The 24,372-nt window shown below is 34.8% G+C and overlaps 1 protein-coding gene across 2 annotated transcripts in view; it reads left to right on the plus strand.

Moving 5' to 3' along the window:
* SRFBP1 (serum response factor binding protein 1) overlaps positions 1-24,372 on the plus strand; it is a 66,897-nt gene that overhangs the window by 6,921 nt on the left and 35,604 nt on the right. For both annotated transcript variants that reach the window (NM_001434932.1, NM_001244566.1), the window contains 2 exon segments: positions 4,383-4,471; positions 5,759-5,831. In NM_001434932.1, the coding sequence (NP_001421861.1) occupies positions 4,383-4,471; positions 5,759-5,831 (162 nt within the window).

Below are 24,372 nucleotides of genomic sequence, written 5' to 3' on the forward strand. Positions count from 1 at the left end.
ATAAAATGCTTAAGGAAAGCTATGTGCTTAGGGTGAGCAGTGTGGGAAAAATAAAAATATATTCCCATTATAGCATAAAGTGAATAGACTTAATTTTTAATATACTAAACTTAAACCAAGAAAGTTAATAAGCTAGAGAAGCTTTTTTTTTTTTTTTGGCATTGGTGTGAAAATAAGTACGTAAAGCATTCTCTTTGCTTTAAAATTTTCTTATGCAGTAATGAGAAACACAGTACTTCTTAAATTGGAATTTTAAAATGGGAGTCTCTTTCTCATGATAGGAAAGTAATCGAGGACCAACTTTGCCCACTGTAATTTACTAGTTAAAGTTGGTTAACAGTGGTTGGCAAATGGTATATAATCTCATGCACCTGCAGGGTTCAGCAATTAGAAACATATGTTAATATATTTAATGCAGAATTTATCACTTGGTGTTTATTATTTTATGAAAGACAACTTTTAAAAATGGTATCATACATAACCACTTTTGTTGCTTATGAAATGTAGCAGTTCATTTTTTCACTGAAACCTAATCTCAGTGGCTTTTTGTGTATGCAAGTATGGTTTTTTTCTAAATTGATCTGTCTTTGAAACAAATTCCAAAAAGGTTAACATATGTAGTAGAAACCTGATTACATTCTGCTAATAAATTACTCCTTTGAAACAGTGAATAAACAAGTGAGTATTGCTCCCTTTCTGGTCATTTATATTTATTGAACACTTACTGTATACCATCTACTCTGTTAGATGTTAAGATGCAGCATTGAATAAAACCAGATACTTGTCCTTCATAGAATTTATAACCTAGTGGGGGAAAGATTCATTAAGCATAAAAGATTCATTAAGCATAATCAGATTAAAAGTAAAATGTTAAGCTTAAAATAAGGGTCATGATAAGTTCTAGAAGCACTTTCTGACCCTCTCAGGGAGGCCAAAAGACTGGACTGAGAAATGACAACTGGACCAAAATCAGAAAGGTAAGATATTAATAAGCTAACATGGGGAGAAAGACCACCCCATCAGAGAAAATGGCAGGTGTAAAGATTTGGTGGTAGTTGTAAGCAGAATGAGGATGGACTAGAAATCATGTGGCCATCCTAAAAGCAATTGGAAACCACTGAAGAGAGTTAAGTAAAGGTGTCACATCATATCTAAGTGTTAAAAAATGTAATCTGACTGAGTTGTGGATAACTGACTGGAGAGCAGCAAGAATGGATGTTGAGAAACCAGTTGCCAGAAACTCAGCCAGGAGAGCTAGGAAGTTAGAGAAAAAAAGTAGTACAGTTTGAAAGATAATTAGGAGATAAAATTATTATGACTTGGTAATAGATTAATTGTGAGGAATTTAGAAAAAGAGAGCTACCTATATTAAACTCTAGACTTAATTATTGAAAGGATTGTTCCATTCCTTTATATATGAAACACCAAAAGAGGGATCCAGGTAGGAGTGAAGAACAAGGGTTCACATGTGAGTTGGAGGTGATTTTAAGCATTCTTGAAATGTCAGGAAGGTAGTTACATATTTAGGTCTGAAGGTAAAAGTAGAGATCTCAGCTGAAGGTAGAAATTTTTGAGTCATCTTAATTTAGGTGGCAAATTAATGGTATACATACATAAGATCACTTAGGGCTAAAATGTTTATCTTGAAAGAAGAGCTGCCCTAGGACTCCTGCTTGAACTCTGAAGGTTCGGGACTGATTAGACGTGGATGAGCCTTCAAAGAAGAACAAGATGCAGTGACTAAAGAGGAAGGAGGAAAACCGGGATACTGTTCTGTTGGAGAAACCAAGGGAAAGTATTTCAAGAAGGTGGAAGTGGTCAACGGCATCAAATTGCTAAAATTTCCAATAAAACGAAGTCTGAAAAATTCCTATTGGATTTAGGGACTTTTAGAAATCACTAATATCTTTTGTGACAGCTTGTAGTGGACGGGTGGGAATGGAAGTTCAGCTGGTATCATATGGCATGCAAAAATGGGAACAGTTTGTACATCTCCAAAAGCCTGGCTCTGCAGGAAGTTGACAAGGGAGGGTTCTTCTAGTGAGCTTTGTAGTGAGGATGTTTTATTTGTCTCATCATTAATGAAAATGACTCAAGCATGATTAAAAATCATTGGGAAACTGGAGTTCCCGTCGTGGCTCAGTGGTTGACAAATCCGACTAGGAACCATTAGGTTGCGGGTTCAATCCCTGGCCTCACTAAGTGGGTTAAGGATCTGGCGTTGCTGTGAGCTGTGGTGTAGACTGCAGACGTGGCTTGGATCCCGCGTTGCTGTGGCTCTGGTGTAGGCTGGCGGCTACTGCTCTGATTAGACCCCTAGCCTGGGAACCTCCATATGCTACAGGAACGGCCCCAGAAAAGGCAAAAGGACAAAAAAAAAAAAAAAAAAAAAAAAATCATTGGGAAACATGCATTTAAGAGATCGAGAGTGCTAAAATAAAAGGATAGCCCATAGTAAAGGCTCTAGGAAAGCAGAGAAGAATGAGACCAAAAACACAGGTAAAAGATTTAATTCAAAAAAACTTAGTGGTATTTTAACTTTATTAATTGAAGAAGATGGTAATGCAAATAAATTTACATTCATGGTAGTGGAAAGATGATGGTTCCCATCTGTTTATTTTTTCCACGAAGTTGTTAGGGGAAGGGAAAGGTTAGATAAACGTTTATGTGTATGTTATGATTTCACCGAAGTGTAAGGAACCATTTGAAGTTAGTTATAAAGAATATCTAATAGGTAGAATATCTCAAGTATTTCCTGTCTATTGGGGTACTGTGATAAAGAACTCAGAATGTTGTTTTTTATCCAGGGTTAACTGGAAGGATTTCTGACCAGAGGGATGAGTTTACGTATTGGCAAACATTGCTTATGTATTCAAACTGGATAAAAGGAGGAAAATTAAAAAGAAAAGGACTAATTGAGAGAAAGTACAGAGGTCGGTGAACTGGTAGTTTCAGTGGAGTCAAAGACAGCTGTGGTGGGTGGAGTTAAACAAGCAAGCTGAAAGAAGTTGTGATCTCAGTGTGAGGTTTTTGAATGGATGGTTTTAGAAATGAAGTAATTATGAACAATGACACGAACTACACTGTGACCACGGAACTGGGTGGCTTTGGTGGAATAGATTAGGTCATTAGAACAGAGGAAGTCAAAAAATGAAAATACAGTATTGGGTGGGTTAGTCAAGTGGGCATCTGCATCACCCAAAATGATGGAGAAACTTTGAGTAGAGAGAAGGTGGTTGTCAATATCTTCAGTGAATAAGGGAATGAATGATATTAATGAAGGTAAGAGGCATTACTGCAAAATGCAAGGTATTTATTATTATTATTATTGTTATTTATTTATTTATTTTGGCAAGAAAAATTTGAGGATTGTGTGTGCCAGGAAGTCTTGCAAGGCACAGGAAACACTAAATTAAATATTGCAAGGCCCCTGTCCTTGAGGAGATCATGGACAACCACAAGAGCAATTAGAGATGGTTCGGTGAGATAGGTGCTACCCACAAGTATAGTGGAAACTCTAAGGATGGAATAGCTATCTAACTGAAGCAGTCATTTGAAGGTTGCATAGGAACGATTATATCTGAACTGAATTTTGTAGTTGCTGAAGTGGAGAAGGGCATGAAGGACATTACAGGGAAATTAAAAGATGTATGACTCCTAACAATGATAGACAAAACATAAACTCAAAATGATAGCATTCCATTGCACTGAGAACTGCTATAGCATGTAGTTGTTTATCATTAGAACATTTCCAATTCTTGGCCAATAATTCTGGGTTTTTTGTTTTTGCTGTTCTTAGAGTTTATCATTGTTCTCTAATAGGATTATTTACAGTGTGTATGTCTGTGTGTGTATGTGCCTGTGTGCACCCTTGTATTTTTAAAGTTATGGTTGAAATAACTTATTACTAAACATAAATGAAAAGGGTGTTCTATAAGTAAGTAAAATGTATTCACTTTCAAGCATTTGCTTCTGTTAATACAAATGCTGATTTCAGTAAATTAAAATCCTACCATTTGGGTCGGGCTTTGTTTTAAAAGCTTCAAGTATTCAAAGATGAACTTGATGGTCTTTGATCTCCGTGGGCTCACAGTTTATTATGTTCCAAGCCCAACAAGATATAAGTATAATTTAAAATACTAACCACTGAAAATGCTGTGTTTTGTTTTTTTTTTTAAAGATCATAAGTTGTTTCTCTTAAGTCTTCAGACATGTTTAGAATGTTTATTCCTTATACATTTACTGTTTATGAAGGAGTTTGATTTCATGAAACAATGAATGTAGTTTAAGTGCTAGACTTACTCTGTAATATTAATACTCAAAATAAAGTATGTTTCTTCTTGGATTAAGAACCTCTCTAATTTTGACCTTATTTCTCGAAGGTTGTGAAGATGAGAAAAGAAGTGAAGAGAATCCGAGTTTTGGTTATTCGAAAACTTGTGAGGAGTGTTGGCAGATTGAAGTCAAAAAAGTTAGTCATTTAAAGTAATAGTCTACAAGTAATAACATGTCAAAAGTTGTTTTTATTCAGTATTTACAAAATTTGAGAGTGGAGTCTAGAGAAATAATTAAATACCTTACTTACACAGCACTTTGTTTTGTGTGTAGATAGGATCTGAGTGAGATGAATTGTGTCAGCATGTCCTTACATAGTCTTGACCATATTCACTTAGATGTATGATGAATTCTTTTATTTTTTTTCAAAACTCTTCTTTTGACTTGTTTAGAATAAAAGTGTTTTGGAAGTATTTACGTATTTTATGTCATTAGCTTATTTTTTTTTTAAGATGTTGATGTTGTTTAACAAATCTAGTGATACCTGAAATCAGTTTTAAAGATTTTAATATCAACTTACCCTTTTTTCCCCCCTTCTTTGGCCGCCTTGGGGAATATGGAGTTCCCCAGCCAAGGATCAGATCTGAGCCTCAGTCGCAGGGTATGTGCTTCAGGGGTGGCAACGCTGGATCCTTTAATCCACTGTGCAGAGTAGGGGATGGAACGTAGTACATCCTGACGCTGCAGAGATACCGCCGATCCCATTGCTCCACATTGGGAACTCCAATATCACCTTATTGCTTGAATTGCCCACATAATTTTGAAATCTTTAGTACCTTGCTGAAGTGTTTATCAAAACATTTTATTATGTTTAAATTTTTTGAAAAAGTAATATTTTGCATTTTGGTGTCGCTAGTATTAGAGAAAAGTATGTTATTTATAGTACTTATGCTTTAAGCATGAATACTTACAAGATCTTCAGATGTGTTTTGCTTCTGATTAATTTCTTGGGGGTTTTTTTGGTACATGCTTAAGAGATAGCCCTCTTCTTTTGATATAATCTTATATTTAGTATCTTTATGTATTTCTTTAATTCCAGAGAACAAATTTTCATTTAATAAAATTATTTCCAACCTTAGAGCTTATGAAACTTAATTGTAGCTTACAAAACTTATGTGAATATAATGTGTTATTAATTGATTGATTAGAAAGTATTATTTGACCTTCCCATTAAAGAATTAGAAGGCAAACCATCAGTGGTAATAATTATTAATATCATGTATAGCCAATGCTTATTTTTGCCAAAAACTTGGGTTTGTTGTTAGAATTAGGGTATGTGTTGGATGGAGGGAGGACAATGCAGGATGACAGAATGTTATTTATGGATTAAGCATTTCTAAAAGAAATGGAAAGACCTTTCTTTATGATATTAATCTAAAATAAATGTGTTTTCTGGATATATATTGTAATGTGTCTTTTGCAGGGGCACCGAAGATGCACTGTTAAAAAACCAAAGACGAGCACAACGGCTGCTCGAAGAAATCCATGCCATGAAGGTAAGGACTTGTGATATGTGTATATGTGTGCTTCCTCTCAGCCTACATTTTGTGAATGTGTCTTTGGTATATGTATGTATGTTAAATTTACTTGAATATAGTTTTGAGTTGTCTGACATTATTTGTGTGGTTTGGTGGAGAATGTAACACATTTAGAATATTGTAATATGTTTAAGCTTGCATTATTCTGTTTTTTACTAAAGTTGTTAAACTAATTGGTGTCAAAACTATGCCACATTAAATTCATCTATGTTTAGTTATCCTTTGTGCCTAAGATTTTTACTGCAACTTTACTCTTGAAGTCTAAGTTAAGTTCAAGTCTAAGTTAAGTTCGTGCTGTTTGGTAATGTGGATAGTAATATTGGTGGCTGACATCATGCTTTGCCTATTGCCAACTCAATAAATTTTTGTGTGGTGGTGTCAGCATTTTATTCAGCTCTGTAGTAACTTGAAATAAAATTAGTATTGGACCAAAATGATCCGTATTTTTGTTTCTTTTAGCCAAAATCTTCACTAGCATAATTTTTAGGTCTTCTCGCTGTTCTTACTTTGTGGAAACTTTCATTTACCAAATGACATACTATTAAATGTCTGGGAGACTGTTTTATTGCAGGACTTAAAAACAACATTTGGTACCAGCAATTACTTTAATTGCAGGGTCATTTTGCATGTATGTTTGAGTATTACATTCTGGTAGAACTTCTAAGTTTTGTGATAGGTAAAAGAGCAATAGAATTCTCTAACAGTGTATTAACTGAGATTATCAAAACTTCTCACCATTTTTTCCTATTGAATGGTTGATAAAGTATCCTATAAAACAAAGTTGTCATAGTTAATCTGAATAGAAGCAGATGTAGGATATGATTCTTTGGTGTGAGGTATGAGTTTTGTGGGGATTTTTTGTTTTATTTTCACAAGACTGCAAAATTCATGGAATCCATTTGATATATCAAAATTTTAATCCCCCTGTTGTCTAGTCATTCATGCAAAATTATCCATATTTGAGTCCTAATTGTTTGTGTCACTTTGTATTACCCATCATTTAAACTTTTTCATATACCTTTTTTTTTCCATAAAATTCCTGTGAAAGGTAAAATCCTTAGAGATTTTTGTTTTTGAGGATTAACGCTAAGGTAGAATGTTATGGTTTATTCCTTTGTCTCTCACTTTCTCTTAACTAAGGTCCTTACTAAATTACATTCCTTACCTAAATTTTTCTCTGTAATTTCTTCTGAATAGTCATTTTTGTAGTCCTAAATTATTCGGAGGCTTTGAGCTACTGTATAATTGCTGATTTTATTTTACCATGGAAAGGATGCATTATATATAATAAGCCTATGTACAGTATGTCAGGAGTTTGGGGACAAAAAGTATTCATTAATCTTTAGAATACTTCCATTCTGTAACTTTCAATAATGCATTTAATTTAACTAGAAAGAAAAGTAGTCCTATTTGATCCATATGTGAAACTTATTTTCTGTTAAACTTCATCAGCAATAGGAAATCAGACTCAGTGATAAAGTTCATAGGTTTACAATATTACTCTGTCATGACCATAGTTTTTGTTTGTTTTGGTTGTTTCTGTTTTTCCTGTGTCTGTGTAAGACCTTTATGTATGAGAATTGTTGCCTCAAGAAAGCTAAAGTTCATAGTCTGGTATAGTACTTGAATTCATAAAATTAATGGGATATATAGATTCCTTGAATTCATGTCAGGGTAAATGTAGTTTAGATTGGTTACTCTGACTTCCACTCCATTTGTAATGCTCTTTAAAAACTGGATTAAATAAAAATATAAAAACCGAAAAAAGAGTAAGTCTATATGTTTGCTTTTCTTACATTTCAAATTTTGTTCTTCATTCGTGGTTCTTTTACAAAATCGTTCTACTTTTCTAAAAGAAGAAAAGACAAAGCATTTTTTAAAATTGAAAGGTCATTTGTAATTTCTTAAGGGAATGTTAGTTATCACATAAATGGGAGTATCAAAGAAATTGTCACAAAACGGAAAGCTCATAGTCTCAATTAAATTTGGAGAAAAACCTCTTCTTACTCATTTTTCCAGACGAATTTTTTCCTTGGCTCATATACCGCTACATTTTTATAGTGTTGTTCATGACATACTGTCCTATACTTGCTTTCTATGATAATAGGGTATTTCGTTGCAAGATGACTTCCTTAAGAAGAAAACCTGAGGTATTTTTAGAAATGGGAGTTTGTTTTTTCTGGCCAAGGAAAAAATGGCCTGGTCTTTATGATGCTATAAAATGACATATTCCAGTTTTATAGAGTGTAATGTATAAATATGAAAGAAATTTTTGCTGCCTTTTCTGATAGTATTCATACTAGTAGCTTTGATACTAGTATATACATTGGCTTCTGAAATAGTTCCTTTTTCTTTGAATGTTTAAGTAGCTTTTTGACTTTTATAGATTTCTAAGTTATTTAGCTAGAGAAGGAGTTCGTAAAATTAAGGTATATAGTAAAATTAATCAAAATGTACTAGAAATCTTTTATCTCAAATATCAAGGTAATATATCTAGCTTTTACTATTTACTGTGTGCTGGGTAAATATATCGTGTGTTTTATATTCACTATCTCATGAGGTAGATATTATTATCCCTATCTTACAGAATAGGCTTAGAGAAGGTCAGTAGCTTGTTCAAGATCAAATAGTTGTTTGATGGTAAACTTTATAACTAACTATGAAGTTATGGAGTTCTTGCTGTGGCACAGTGGAATTGGCAGTGTTTCTGCAGCACTGGGGTGCAGGTTCGATCCTGGCCTGGCCCATTGGGTTAATGATCCAGGGTTGCTGCTGCTGCTGCTGCTGCAGCTCAGATCTGATCTCTGGCCTGGAAATTCCATGTGCCAGGGGGAGGCCAAAAAAGAAAAAAAGCTGATGGTATTAGCCACTTTACTGCTTCACCAAGAAGAGAACTTCTGAAGTTCCATTCTCCTAGAGATTGGATTAAGTTAATTTAATAAACATGATACTTGCCCTCTAGGAAAAAAGGCCCAAAGATATGTAACAAGTTTTGTGATTCTTTAATTCCTCCCAGCTAAGTATACCCAGTTACTCTTTTTTTTTTTTTTTAACTTAGTCCTTTTTGAGGCCCTTACTCTTCCTTATGCTGAATTTTCCTATGTAATGAGAATTTCTCTTCTGTGAGATCTTGCTGTGTTATCCTTTGCTTCTCTCTTTTAGAACTCTATCACTTTTGTTCCATTCTTCTCCTATTTTTACATGTTCAAGGCTCTATTATTAAAAGCATCATTTGGTGGAGTTCCCTCGTGGCCCAGCAGGTTAAGGATCCATGTCACTGCTGTGGCTCCCATTACAGCCCTGGTTCCGGCCATGGCCCGGAACTCCCTCATGCTGAGGGTGCAGGCAAAAACAAACAAATAAACAAAGAAAACAACAACAGAAAACACATCATTTGCCCTTTATCAGCTCTTAGGATTGCCCTGTCTTATGTCATGGTCTGTTTCTAACTGATTGTCATTAGTAGATCACAAATAGGAAAATGTCGTAGATTATGATCTTTAGAGATAGCATGTAAAATCAAATAAAGTAATACATCGTCAAAATAATAACTGCAGTTGACCCCTGAACAACGGCAGGGATTGGGGCACTCACTCTCTGAGCAGTTGAAAATCTGGGTGTATTTTGCCTTTTTTTTGCTATTTCTTGGGCCGCTCCCGCAGCATATGGAGGTTCCCAGGCTAGGGGTCGAATCGGAGCTGTAGCCACCGGCCTACGCCAGAGCCACAGCAACGCGGGATCTGACCCGTGTCTACAGCCTACACCACAGTTCACGGCAACGCTGTATGGTTAACCCACTGAGCAAGGGCAGGGACTGAACCCTCAACCTCATGGTTCCTAGTCAGATTCGTTAACCACTGCGCCACGACAGGAACTCCTGTATTTTGGATATAACTTGTAGTGGGCCCTCTTTATCTGCAGTTCTGCATCTACAGATTCAACCAACCTTGAATCATCTAGTACTATAGTATTTACCATGGAAAAAAATCTCATGTAAGTGGACCTGTGCAGTTCAAACCTATATTGTTTCAAAGGTCAAGTATATATCATATGAATTTCACCACAACTCTGTAAAGGGGGTAGAATCTTTTTTTAAAGCACATTTGGATGTGTTCTAGACTGCATACACTCCTTGGTTGGAGGTTTGTCATCATATATATTCATATATTAGAATTTCTCATCATTTCACGTTATATATTTTTTTAAAAATTTACTGAGGTATTTCTCTGTAATTTCATATACTATGATTTTTGTTAAGTTTTTTATTTTTCCTTTATGAATGCTTAAAAACAAATCCACCATAGGTTAAAAGATACCTTTTTTGTCCCTAAAGCATATTATATTAATTATTTGTGTGAAATTAACATTTAATTCACTTATTTTACTAAAGTAATAGTATTAATAGTGTTGTTAGTGTAAGATTATACTTATTTTTGATAGTTTCATCTTTTGTAAGCCAGTCCTAAAAATCCTATCATCAAATTGGATTCACATATTAGAAGTCTTACTTAGAAATCTAGCTTCAGTAATATTTTCAAAGATAGATCCAATCAGAAGGAACAGGTTAACCTAGGAGAGATTTAGGAGTCTGTATGATTCCGTAGGTCCTTCTTTTCTGCATCAGCCATATACTTTTTGGCCCAGAGTAGATGAGATCTTTAACTGAGGAAGTTTAGTTATTACCCAATAGCAGACAGCATTCAGTTTTGAAACTTACCAATTCTATACCCCAAGGTTGTATAGCTTACATGGTATTTTCCAGTGTTCGTGCCTCATAAATTCATAGATTCCGGATTTGTTTACTGTAAGCATCCTTAACAGGGGGACATCCTGCTAAGAACATTCTTCAAATAAGGACTTTCCTCCTAACAAAAGTTATTAGCATATTTACCAAGAGAAGCCATTATTAGTGTATTAACAAGTACATTAAACTTCTGCCTGAGTTTCTTCCTGGTAAAGGAAGTGAATAGATCCCAGCACAGCTGTTTTAATTCTTCCCTGATACGTAATAGCATGCCTTTTGGCATTTTTTAGAAATTTTAGTGTATTTCCCTCCAACTTTTTAGAAAATACTTTGAATCTTTAATAATAATAATTATACATTGTGTCACATCCATGTTCCTCCCTTTACTGGTAATGCTTAGTTTCAATCACTTGGTTTAGACATTGTGTGCCAGATTCCTCCTTTTTTTAAAGGTACTTTTTTTCTGTTTGCATTTGTTAGGTAATTTGTGAGATGATAACTTTGAGGTTATGTGAATATCCTATGGTCTTTTTACCCAGTGACTGATGTTCTATGGGTAAATCAGTTAACACCTATTGTTTCTTTGTCTATGCTGGGATTTTTTATTTCTCTGATAAGATTTTAATTCATTGAGTGGAATTTTTTTTTTTTTAAACGTCAAGGAGAGTGATAATAGTCATTTTTGCCTGAGGAGAAGAAAAATGTTTCCTTTTCTTGGATCTTTATGTGCTGGGTGGTTTTGACTTGTATCCTGGATGTTATGAAAAATATGTAGTTAGAGATTCTGGGTCTGGTTATTCTTCTCAAACAAATGGCAGTTTTATCAGTTAACTTTTGGAATCGGCTTTAGTTTCAAAGATGTTTCTTAGATAGCACCTATAGCTTTAGTTCAGATCATTTGTCTATTAGTTTGAATCCGTTTCTTACATGCATTGTTCAGGCTTATGGATCCCTTGTGTGCTTCTTTCTCTTCTGGGTTTCCCCTGCTCTGTAGTGGATAACGTACCCAAACCTCACTGTTGCACATGCTCCTTGGCCTGTCTTCCTGAACCATGCACCCTGCAGTTTTCAGTTACTCTCTGAAAAGATGGTGACTTAACTGTATAGCTTCACATCTTTACTCCCAGTTTGCTTAGAGTCCCTATCAGAGCCTATCTTCTTCCATTTACTCTCCTTTATCTTTAAGTAGGTTTTTGGTAATATGTGCAGGTTTTATGTTCTGCTTTATTTTGTTTGAGGGGAGGAAGAAGCATGGTTGATCATATTATCTGTTAGTACCTTAATCTGTCATACCAGAAATGAAAGTAGCCAAAGTTAAAAGTAACTGTAAATAGCTAAAAAAGAGGCTGAATACCCCAAGACACTGTAAATTTAGGTCTTAGGGAGATGGAATAAATACAGGAGGCTTGTAGCCACTGAAGTAGAAAGAAAATCAGGAGAATATGGTATCTAGGAAACCTAATAAAGAGACTGTTTCAAGAGAACAGAGTGATGAACTAGGTATCTATATTGATGTTGTTCTTATTTTCAAAATTAGCAATATTATTTTCAAAGTGTGAGTTCATTTATTAGTTCATAATTATTGATGAAATTTTCAAGGAGTACTACCTCCGTGGTCTAGTATACTTTGCAGGACTCTGCTGATAGAACCAGAATGGGTTTTGTTCTTGCTTATGTGATCCTAAACATACCTTCTCTCCTTCGTCCCCTTCCCCATCCTGTTTCTTTCTGTAAAAAGAAATCTCAAATTGTTCAATTGTTTCCACATTCATATTTTCTTCCTATATGTCTAAAACCTGAATGTCACAAGCAATGGTCCAGGTATGGAAGAGGTATCTATAATGTTTCTCTCTTTGTTTACCTCCCCATATTCCTTGAGCATACCCACATTATGACCTTTTATAGCTACAGGATCAGCACTGTTCCCTCTTAAGTCTCTTTTATAAATCTGGACTTGTAATTTAGATTATTTTTCTCTAATGCATTGTAGAAATCAAGTAAATAATTTCTTGAAACCTTTAGGGTGCTTTAAAGATCCTCAGTAAAAACTTTCAACTTAGGATAGTATGTTTTTGTTTGTTGTTTTTAAGGTTAATTATTGGAAACAGGAATGAATAGACCCTTCATTTTATAGTCAGCTTAGCCAGTGTTCCCTAAGACCATTTAACTTTTAATTTAATTCCTTTAAAGGGAGAACGTTTATTGCTTCTGAAGGCAGAGCAAGATGCTCTGATTTAATATACTTTTGTACTCAACTTGTGACATTTGAAATGATAAACAGGAAGTCATAATGGTGTTTTAAAAGATCAGAATATACTGCTCTCTTACTCACATACAACGTTTAGAAACAGATCATCACATTGGAATTCTAGTTTGCTTTCCTGGCTTGTGGTTTCTACAGCTTTAAGCCAGTATTTTGAATAGTTCATACTCTTGAAATCCTGAGCAGTGTTACATTTTTCACATGCAGGGGTCATGATTTTCACTGTAAGCTCTATTGCTAAGGAGATATTATATCAAGTCTGTGGTGATCCTAAAATAGTTTTGTCTTTTAAATAAGAGCAGTTGTAGCAAATAAAAGTGGTATCTGCTTTTGAACCTTCTTAGTTTCTATTTGAAAACAAAGGAAAAATTACAAGTCCTTGTAGTGCTATTACCATTTACTTAGTCATTATATACACATAATTTTAAAATAAAGAACTGACTTTGGAATTGCTTCAGTCGAGATAAGCCTAGTTCTAAGGCTACTAAGTGTATAAACAGAATTTAAGGGTAGGAAGGAAGGAGTATCACATGATCTTTTTTAAAAAATAAATTTTTTTTTTAACTTTGTTTTGTTTTGATTTTTTTTTTTTTTAAGTTTTGTAACTTTGGAAATTTGAACTTACAACCTTGGCAGACCATTTCTACTAACTGTGAAAGTATCCAAAGCCCTTTTCAACTATTAATTTTAAAAAATTTGGACAACCAATACTACTATCATAATTCTGGTATGGAATAATGTGGTGATTGAGAAAAGAGGCAAATATTACAACATATTTTTTTGGAACACACAGTGGGAGACAAAGAGCCGTAGAGAGAAGCAGCAATAAGAATAGTAAATAACTTTTTTTAATGAGATTTTCTTTTTATTCAACTGGAATATCACATGAATTTTGGATTAAATGAAGACAAATTATGTTTAATCACTTAAACTCCTTAATTTGAACATATATTTTACTTTGCTAGATTTCTTTTGTAATGGAAACTCTGTTCTTTTTTCCTTTTTATTAGAGTAACTAATGTTAATGTTTTGCTACTCAAAGAATTAATATTTTGTGATAACAAGATAAACTCAGCAATGTTCTATTTTCTCCTTGACTATGAAGAGTTTTATTTTTTTCTCTACCTGCTATTAAATTATGTAAACTATCTAGCTTTCTAAAAAATAAAAATAATCCCAAGGGAAGTGGCTGCTCCAATTAAAAATGCCTTTTTAGCAGTCTACAATGAACATGTATAGTTCTCTTTCATTCTCCCCTTTCCTATATAAAAATTAAACCCTTTGCAGGGCATATTAATTTTATATATGGGTGAGGTAGGGAGATAAATTCTCACTTTTTATTTCTTGATTTCTGTTGAAACTCAATATATTGAAATAGAACTTAAGAGTTTTAGTTGTAGTTAATCAGTAATAGTTATTCTCTTCATCACAATGTAGGATAGCATCTTCATTTATTAATGATCATACATTTTCTAAGACCCATAAAATTTGCAACCAGAAAAAAAAAATGTACAAGTGAAAAAAAGAGTGGGAATTTCCAGAACCACTATTATAATTCCGTATTATATGCTTAGGTTGGTTAAATACATTTTAAATTAGAATTTACTGTGCATGCAGATGAATAGATTTCTACTGTCAGGGCACACACTATTTTGTGGGAAGCAAGCATATGAGTCTCTGCATGGTATATCCCATACTGTGTTATAAGCAAAGAGTTGTAGGAACCTAGAGCAAGCATCTATTTATTTACTTATGGGATTTAGGGAACACCTCACAGAATGGGTGGCACTGAGTTGGAACTTGAAAAATAAATATGATTCTGTTTTCAGACAGGTAGTCTAGATAAATAGAGCACAACAAAAACAAAGCATATAGGTCTGCAAGTACATGGTGTAATTTGGAAGGGGTGCTCAGGATTCTATTTCTGTTACACTGTTTACCACATTGAGCTGTAATTTCTCTGTATATCTCCTTTTTTGAGGATAAAATGTTATCTTTCTTCTGTGTTTGGTGCACTAGTTAGCAAAAAAGTAGACATTCAGCAAGTATTTCTTCAATGAATTAATGTGGCTGGAGTATGGAGTAAGTGGAGTAACAAATGGTTGAAGATTGTAACTAGGTAGTAAGATGAGATTACAGTTGAAAGCTTTTTAGTAAATGTGGATGATCACAGGTTTTTGAGTCATCATGTGTGTTTTCTAGAAAGAGAAATCTGAAGGAGAATGGAGGGTTCATTAAAAGGAAATGAAGTTGGAGGTGAGGTAATTAATTAGAAAGCAATGGTGGGCTTAATTTTTTCATGATTTAAGGAGCCTGTCTTTTTGGGTGATTCATTGTTCCTACTCTGCAAAAATCTTATACCATCAGAGAAATGAGCTGGTATGCACAATTTTAAAAATAGGGTAAGTTATGATAGGGCCTTTAAAATTTTTTAAAGAGCAAGAGATTACTTCTTACTGGCAATTAACCAAGGAAAGTTTCCTAGAAAAGTTTAATAAAAAAATTAATGTTACTGATTTATAAAATTGATATGGTTTCCTTGATAGCGTTTAATTAAATCCCAATTATATAGCAACGTTACTGTTTTATGCAGTAGCTTCGCATCCCAAACTTACATATTATTTATAGCACTAGGAAGGTCAATTTTAGATGTAAGAACACTGCTCATAAATACATTGATAATAGTTTTAGTTATACATTATTGCATAACTACTTTATGTCATGGTCTTTGGTAGAGCCTACATATATTATCTCCAGTCTTTATAGTAGCTCTCCAAGATTTCTGTTTATCCCTATTTTACTGATACGGAAACTGGAGATTAAGTAATATAACTGCTTTACCTAGAGTTACACTACTAGAGCATGGCAAAACCAAGATTCAATCTAAATCTGTCTGAACCAGTAGACTCTTAACACTCTAACCTAAACTATCTTAACTTAGAAATTAAATGTACAACTTTATCAAGAATAATTTAATTTGGTATGATAAATATGCTTTTTGTTGTAATTTTAATGATTCTATTAACAGAAAAGTGATAATAATAGTGAAATAATATACCATCATTGCCCTTTTGGGGAAAAAAGAAATAGGATTTACTTTAAATTTGATAGAATCGTTAAGCCTTCCTAAACAATGGAATGTCTTGCTATCCATAAAGGATTTTTTGTGTGCGTTTATCATTTAGAAATAATATCTAGGAGTTCCTGTCATGGCTCAGTGGTTAACAAACCCGACTGTAACCATGACATTGCAGGTTTGATCCCTGGACTCACTCAGTGGGTTAAGTAACCAGAATTGCCATGAGCTGTGGTGTACGTCACAGTGGCTCAAATCCTGCATTGCTGTGGCTGTGGTGTAGCTGGCAGCTACCACTCCAATTTGACCCCTAGCCTGGGAACCTCCATATGCTATGGGTATGGCCCTAAAAAGACAAAAGATGGGAGTTCCCATTGTGGCGCAGTCGTTAACGAATCCGACTAGGAACCACGAGGTTGCAGGTTCGCACCCTGCCCTTGCTCAGTGGGTTAACCATCCAGCGTTGCCGTGAGCTGTGGTGTAGGTTGCAGACGCGGCTCGGATCCCACGTTGCTGTGGCTCTGGCGTAGGCCGGTGGCTACAGCTCTGATTCGACCCCTAGCCTGGGAACCTCCATATGCCGCAGGAGTGGCCCAAGAAATAGCTTAAAAAAAAAAAAAAAGACGAAAAAATAATAATATGTAGAAGCTAAATACCAAAATAATCAATTCTCCTAGGACCATGAATTGGTACAATTATTGGGTTTCAAAAATTCTTCATTCCTTGCCCAATTAGGCACAATATTTTAAAAATAAATTTGAATATAACATGATTCCAGTATTACTTGATATAGGCTCTTTATAAACACATAGAAATAAAATTAAGAAATGAGTATGTATTTTATTATCCTATGTGCCCTTGAAAAAGATTACTAGAGAAAATACTTGGAAGGAATTGGGACTTGTAATAACAAGTAGTTTGACTTTCTTGAGATTTTGTAAGATTTTTTTCCTGTTCTTTCAGTTAAAGGCTGCTCTCTTTTAACACATCCCTGTATCCCTTTTAGCACATCCTTATATCTTAGTCGTACTTCTAGAATTATACAGAAAGACGCCTTAATCACCTAATATTATTTCTCTAAGCCTTTTGATCAGTTTTCTTAGGTGCTGCACTGTGGGTTTAAAAATGTGCTCTTGGATTGTGTAATTGTTCATTAAATTTTAGGTTTTGTTTGTTTAACTCTTTAGGGTTGAGTAAGGAAAACTAAACTCGCAAATATATGTAGATTAAAAAAATTAGGAGTAAAAAAGTAAAGGTATCAAGCTGGAACTTTTTAAATTTGATATACTGAACAATAAAAATGTAATACGTACATATATACTCTCACCTCCTCTAGCTATTCTTAACATGCTATTCTGAGAAGACATAAAAATATTTTTACATCTTATATTTACTCCTAATAAATTTGCAACAAATAATGCCTTACTAAACAGATGTTTGGATTCTACTTCAAAAAAAGTAACCTTTTATGCCAAGGCCAGTCATTTTGTTAGAAGAGAAACTCTAGAATGAAATAATCTGTTTACTCTGACTTACCCTTCAAATGAAGAAGTGTTTTATATACAGCCTTTGGGTTACTATAATTGCTCTGTTTTATTTCCTCTGCCTTCTTCTTTGAACATGACAGAGTGAGGGTTTTATGTGCCAAGAAAAGTTTAGATTGGGGGTAGGGGCATAAAAATCTGATTGTGTTGATAAACAGGGGGTGTTTTTGTGGTTTTGTGGTTTTTTTCTAAAAGTTATCTCTACTTTGAGAGATAGGACTATATCATGACAAGGTGGTTTTGGAGCTTCATTCGACCAAATTATTCAAAGGTGGTTATGCTTTAATATCTACTTTTAAGTGAAATGCAAGTCTTTGAACTACTGAATTGTGGAAGTTGTTTTTAGCTCACTGAAATTGTAATTATTTTCATGTCAGTAATTATTTTCATATCTTGATGAAGATAATTTATAGTTGAAAGACGAATTCTATTTAGTTTTTGTAATATGAATATTCGACTTTAAACATGAAAGTCAGCTTGGAAGTACAGTGGAGACAGTACATATTCCCTTATCTGCGAGCATACCAAGACACTAAGTGGATGCCTGAAATGGCAGATAGCACCCAATACTGTGTACACTATGTTTTTTTTTCATAAACATAAATACCTGTGATAAAGTATAATTTATCAATTAGGCATAGTAAGAGATTAACAATAGTAACTAATAAGAAAATAGAACAGTTTTAACAATATACTATGTATTTGTGATCTCTCCCTTAATCAGCTTCTTCAACTCTGCCAGAAATGGACAGTGGCTTCTTCATAGGCAAATGTAGCTCTTCCAGAAATGTTTATATTTTCCATTCCAAACCTGTTACTGAATCTGTGTAGCCATACCTTATTTGGAGTAAGGCTGATGTCACTAGCATGAGTGGATCCCTTGCTGCATTCTTTGTATAGGCTCAGTGCTTTCTGGTACAACATGTGGCTGTCAGTTGGGACGTGTTTTGTGTTCATGACTTCCACCCACATTTAATGCCTTTTCTATTTAACTAAGCACTTATCCATGATTTTTGAAGTTTTAGGTGCAACAGCAAAACTAGCCTTAATTTCTTTTTCTTCTTGTCAGTTTCATTGATTAAAGATTTATTCTTACTGTGGATCTTAGCAACTTCAGCATTTGATATTTTTTCTTTCTTAAGTCGAGAACTTTCACTTTTTCACTTAAAAGAGAACACTTTATGGCTTCTCTTTGGCGTATCCGAATTACCAGTATCACTACTCTTAGGCTCTGTGATACCTTAGCAGACAGTCTGATAGGAGATGGCTTCTCTGTGACTAAGGAGCAGAATACCTGGACAAAGGGATAATTGATATACCAGGAAGGACAAATTGAAATGGCACAAGATTTCATCACAGAAACTCAGAACGATGGCACACAGTTTAAAACTTATGGGTTGTTTATTTCTGGAAATTTTTATTTAATATTTTCAAACCGCCGTTGACCATGGGTAACTGAAACCGCAGATAAGGAGAGACTATTATTTGTTGACATTTAGTAATTCTTTTAACTGGCTGCCAGCAAAAGCCTGACACTAGTAAAATTTCCTAATAGTAACTAAGCCTGCTTTGTTTTATTATATCACTCTCCTATTTCTTTTCCTATTGTCTAACAGACCAGGTCTAATTCCTCATGGGTAGTAGTAAAAGCTTTTTCATCAGTTGGCCTCTCCCTTCCCAACTTTATCTCTCATCCCTCTTTCTGTCTATATACTACAGTCACCCTCCACATAGTTTGTACATTCTTGTTTTTAAGTTTCTCTGTCTGGCTTTATCTGATAACAAGGCAGAATTCTCCACTTCATACATGCCCTTAACAAAACCAGAGTGAGTCATTATCACAGCATTCACCATCTGTAAGACAGTGAGTTTATTGGGGGGAGGTAGAGGGTGGATGCTTGAAGATTCATGTATGGATGGATGGGAGATTTGTACAATTTGAGAAAGGTCCCCCAGTAATTTGTGCATCTTTTATTTTTCCCACCATCAAGATCTACAGTACTGAGGAGAAATTGCCCTTGCTACTTTATCTTATATATATTACTTAGATAATCAGTTTTTAACAGTCTATTGCATTCCATCTTTATTTATGTCGGGTCATTTGCATGTTATTTCATATTATAAAAACAAAGACGAATAAAGCCATTTGTGTCATTTTGTGAAATTTTTAGCAAGTTGAGTTGATACTGTTTTTGTACCATTAACTAATTGTGTGTTCTTGACTCTGTCTCTTCATCTTAAAACTGAGAATAATTTCTATCTGACTTCGTTGCTATGGGAATTAAATAAAATATGCAGTATCAATGTTCCTAACAAAATACTCTCGTTACATTTTATAATATTTTAAGACCGCTGCATATAAATAGCCTAGATGAAAGAGAGCCATTGCCTTCAGTGCCATTTTTTAAAGGTATGCCAAGACTATTCAATGACAGAGAGTTCCTGAACAGAGATCTACTCTACTGCACAGTCCATCATCATTGTCCCTGTTGCATTGTGACTTTAGACTGGTACCAAAATCATTCTTATTGTTTTAGTACTGTAGGATTCGGAAATATTATTTAGTCCTGTACTTTGCCTGAAAGTTTGCCCATTTTTATCATGTCATTTCAGAACCATCCTCATGAACAAAGTATTTTAACTCAAGAAAAATATGCTAGTTCTGTACTTTGTATGCCAAATACTCTGCTGGTTTATAGAAATATAGAAATTAATATGGTGCTTGCCCTTGAGAAGCTTATAGTCTAATGAGAGAGCTGGACATGTAAACAGAGTTTTAGTACAGCCCAAAGATCACTGATAGGTGTATCTGAGGAAACCACTTAGTATTGCTTTGAAGACTCAAGGAAAGCTTTCCTTAGTATGAACCTGAGTCTTTAAAAAGTGACTGATTATACTTTACACATTGTAGAATGGAGACTTAAATTTATATCGCTTCCTTGTGTTTGTTTTGGAAAATTGTAAAGAAAGTGCTTGTAGGATGAAGAGATGCAAAGTTTTTAGATAGTTTTACTAGTTTACCTACAGAAAGTTATGGGTTAGGTATGATAGTGACTTAGATTGACATCTCAACATGTACAAGAATAAAGATTACAGGATTTATACAATTTTTTTTATTTAGAAAAGTAAAAAGTAATAAGCCCGGCTGCCTTTGGCCTGCGTAATATCAGCAGATATACCACAAACAGAGGCCCAGTGTTCCTCTGCCATCACCAGGAAAAGAAATATGGCCCAAGGTGCTGCTGGTCCCAGAATGTTATAGGTGGAAAAAGCCCAGCTGGAATCAAGCCAGCAGACCTATAGGCCCATGGACGAGAAAAATTATAAATATCTATTGCCATGAACCATGGAGATCTGGGGTGGGGTGGAGCAGGGGGTGGGGTGTTATGTAGCAGTGGTGGCTCCTCCTACACTTTATTAAGAACTCAATTTTTAAAATCCAAACTGCTAGCTGTACTGGCTGCTTGGTCGGTTACTATTTCTTCAGTCTAACAGTGAAAGGAGCACAGGATCATTCATGGTATGTTCTTGGGGGATAAGCTACTTTTTATATATGTATGTATAAATCTATACACACATACACTTTATACATACTGTATATGATACATATATGTGTGTATATATTTGTTAATTTCAGAAAGTAAATACCTTCACTCTAAGGAAGTTTAAGAATTATTTTGCTAAGGTGGGTTGCAACAAAATTTAATTATATAAGTAATAAACACATGTCAAGGAGATTTAAAAAATAGTAATAATAATAATAAGCCAAGCAGGAGCAGTGTGTACTAGTAGGTCCGGTTTATACTGTAACCAATACTGAGATATTCAGTTTTACAATTTATAATAGTAGTAGGCTAAAAAAAAAAAAACATGAATATATATTATGTGAACAAGTATTTTTGAATATTTATTAAATGACATGTTCTTTCCTAGGCTCCTATGATCCACCTGATGGGAGAAGATAGAATTTCCTGATCTTTTGTAATTTATTTTTCTAGGAGACTACAGAAGATGATATAATGAACATATTAGTAGATAATATACTGTGGAAAAAATAGAGCAGAGTACAAAGGATTAGAAGATGATAGTTTGATACATAATTCTGGACTCCAAAAGAGAGGTTTGGGCTGGAAATAGAGACTTTTAGGAGTTGTTGACATGAATGTGATCTTTAAAGTCATGAAACTGAACAGAATCACTAAATGGTAGGTAATAGTGAAGAGAAGAGTACTAGGGACTGAATCTTGGTCTACTGTTAAGGTATTTTATTGAAGGAGGAACAAGCAAAGAAGGCCAAGATAGAACAACCAATAGTATGGGTTCTGTAAGTCAAATGAAGAAACTTTATTAAGGAGAAAGGAATTAATTTACTGGAAATTAGCAATAGGCCAAGGAAGATAAGAGTCAACTGTTGTGGATATGTCAAGTCTTGGTCATTAGATTTAGCAACATAGAGACTGGTGACTTTCACTAGAGTAGAAAATTATCTTACAAGAATAGAGAAGTAATTGAGGCAAAAGCCTGCTTGAAGTGGCTTTAAGAGAAAATAACATTTAGAGACAGCAAGAATTGGCAAGTGTTATAATTAGGTCACATGACCAGATTTCCCTAATGTTCTGGTAATTATCACTGAGCCCAACTTTTTTTTTTTTTGGTCTTTTTGTCATTTTAGGGTCACACACACGGCTTATGGAGGTTCCCAGGCTAGAGGGTCCAATTGGAGCTGTAGCTGCTGGGCTGTGCCAGAGCCACAGTAGTGTTGGATCCAAACCTCATCTGCAACCTACACTGCAGCTCCCGGCAACAACGGATCCTTAACCCACTGAGCGAGAGACCAAGGATCAAACCTGCATCCTCATGGATGCTAGTGGGTAGGTTAACCACTGAGCCACAACAGGAACTCCTCAACATAATTTTAATGGAGCCTCATTTCACTCTCAAATGGGTCCTGGTTTGAACAACAAATTATATGGCCAGTGCAGTTATGATTCATTGCTCTCATTAGTCTGTTTGACACCAGATTTGACCAGTAGTATCCTTTCTAAGCCAGCTTTTGTGACTTTTTGAGAGTACCCAATTAGTTCTTCTCTTTCTGGCATAACAAATTGTTGGAGGGATTATGCTTTTCCTGCCTCAGCTCTGTAATCAGCCATTTCTTTAAGAACCCTGGTTTCGTTTTAGTGCTATTCAGAAACCAGGAGTTAAAACATAAATAGATCTTGATTGGGGAGAAAGGAGTGAGAAAAGTAGATGGCCAGTTAGAGAAAGGTATTTCACAATAAAAATTTTGGAAGTAGACTATTTACCAAAGACACTGAAATGGGAGAATAGGAAATTTATTCGGGGGATTCTGTATAAAACCAAATGAATAGCATATGAGAATCCTAGAAAAAGAGCACTGTGATAGTGGAAAGATGCACTGAGACCAGGTAATGAAAGGATTCAACATCAGACTGAAGGTCTTTGGCTTCATTCTGTATTCAAGACAATGACGTAAAGGGCCTTGGAGTTATGGGTTCTGGTGGCAGGAAATCCAGTTATTCTATTATAATCCACACAATCCATGATGAAGTTCAGAGCTATGGTAGGATAAAGGTAATCCAAAGGAGGGGACTAAATTCAACAGACACTACAGCAGAGAAAGTGGAAAGGGGGATGGGAGCATAACAGAAGCATGACGAAGCAGCCCACAGTGTCAGATGACTCTGAGCTGTCTGATCTGAGTAGCAGAGGCTGGAGATGCTTAATTGCCATTGATAACACGTGATAAGTAAAGGAGGAAGACAAGATTTTTTATTTGGAAAAACCCCTTGGCAATATGGTGATAGAGTATAACCTTATTGAATTCCATCTGGTACTGTATTTAGGAAACAGTAGAACAATATTTAGGAAATAAGGTTTTTGTTGTCACTGAAGGGTAACCATAATGAGATTCCCATCTGTGGAAAAGCATGAATTTGGATGTCAATTGCTCTCTCATGAGTTATTTCAGATTCTTTATTGCAGAGAAATGTATTTCTTGCCTCATTTCCAAATAGACAAAAAAAAAAAAAAAAAAAAAAACTTTGAGAATGCAGACTTTTCTTGGCATTTTGTCATTCCTGGTATTGGGGATTAACCCATCATAATCTAAACATCATATTCCAATTTTAATCACATTATGGAAAGTACAAACATGTTGTATATTTTATTAAGTTAAAAGCCCAACCTTAATAAGAGCTTCTAAAAGTACCAGCCTGATTACTGCCTCTAAGTTACTTTTTGTCTTAATCCACAGCCTGATAAAGAGTAGTTTGTTTGCAAACATACTTTCTCCACTCAGCTAGGGGCAGTGCTACACTGGTTATATAGTTATGTCAGTATATTCATTTGTTCAGACCAAAGGCTCTGGAGAGTAGAAAGATGAGATAGCTGAGTAATCAAAATTGGTATTACATAACTCCACTTAAATTTGTCCTTTTGAATATAAGCAAAGCTGTAGCATCTGGCACAGTGTGGAATAAAGAAACTGGAATATTCTGATGGATCTGATTAGTTTAAACTAGCAGTGTTAGTTTAATGTGATTAGGAAAGAATTAAAGCAGTTTCTGATTTACCACCACTGACAAAAGGCTATGGTAGAAAGCAAACGTGGGGATTCTAGTTCTAGCCCTGTTGTAAAACCTTGAATGAGTCTCTTAACTTTCTTAGGTTATCATTTCCTCTTGTATAAAGTTGAGTGGTTGAGGGTCCCCAAGGTTGAATGTTTCACTAGAAGGATTCACAAGATTCTTTAAAAAAAACTTCATACTCAGAGTAACAGTTTCTGTTCAAGGATACAGATTAAAATCAGCAAAAGGAAAAGGCACATGGGGGGCAGTCCAGGAGAAATC

This window comes from Sus scrofa, chromosome 2, assembly GCF_054392235.1.
Source record: "Sus scrofa isolate SSC_HxYL_T2T_F1_AM1 chromosome 2, Sscrofa_HxYL_maternal_Yorkshire_Landrace_v2.0, whole genome shotgun sequence".
Taxonomy (NCBI): Eukaryota; Metazoa; Chordata; class Mammalia; order Artiodactyla; family Suidae; genus Sus; species Sus scrofa.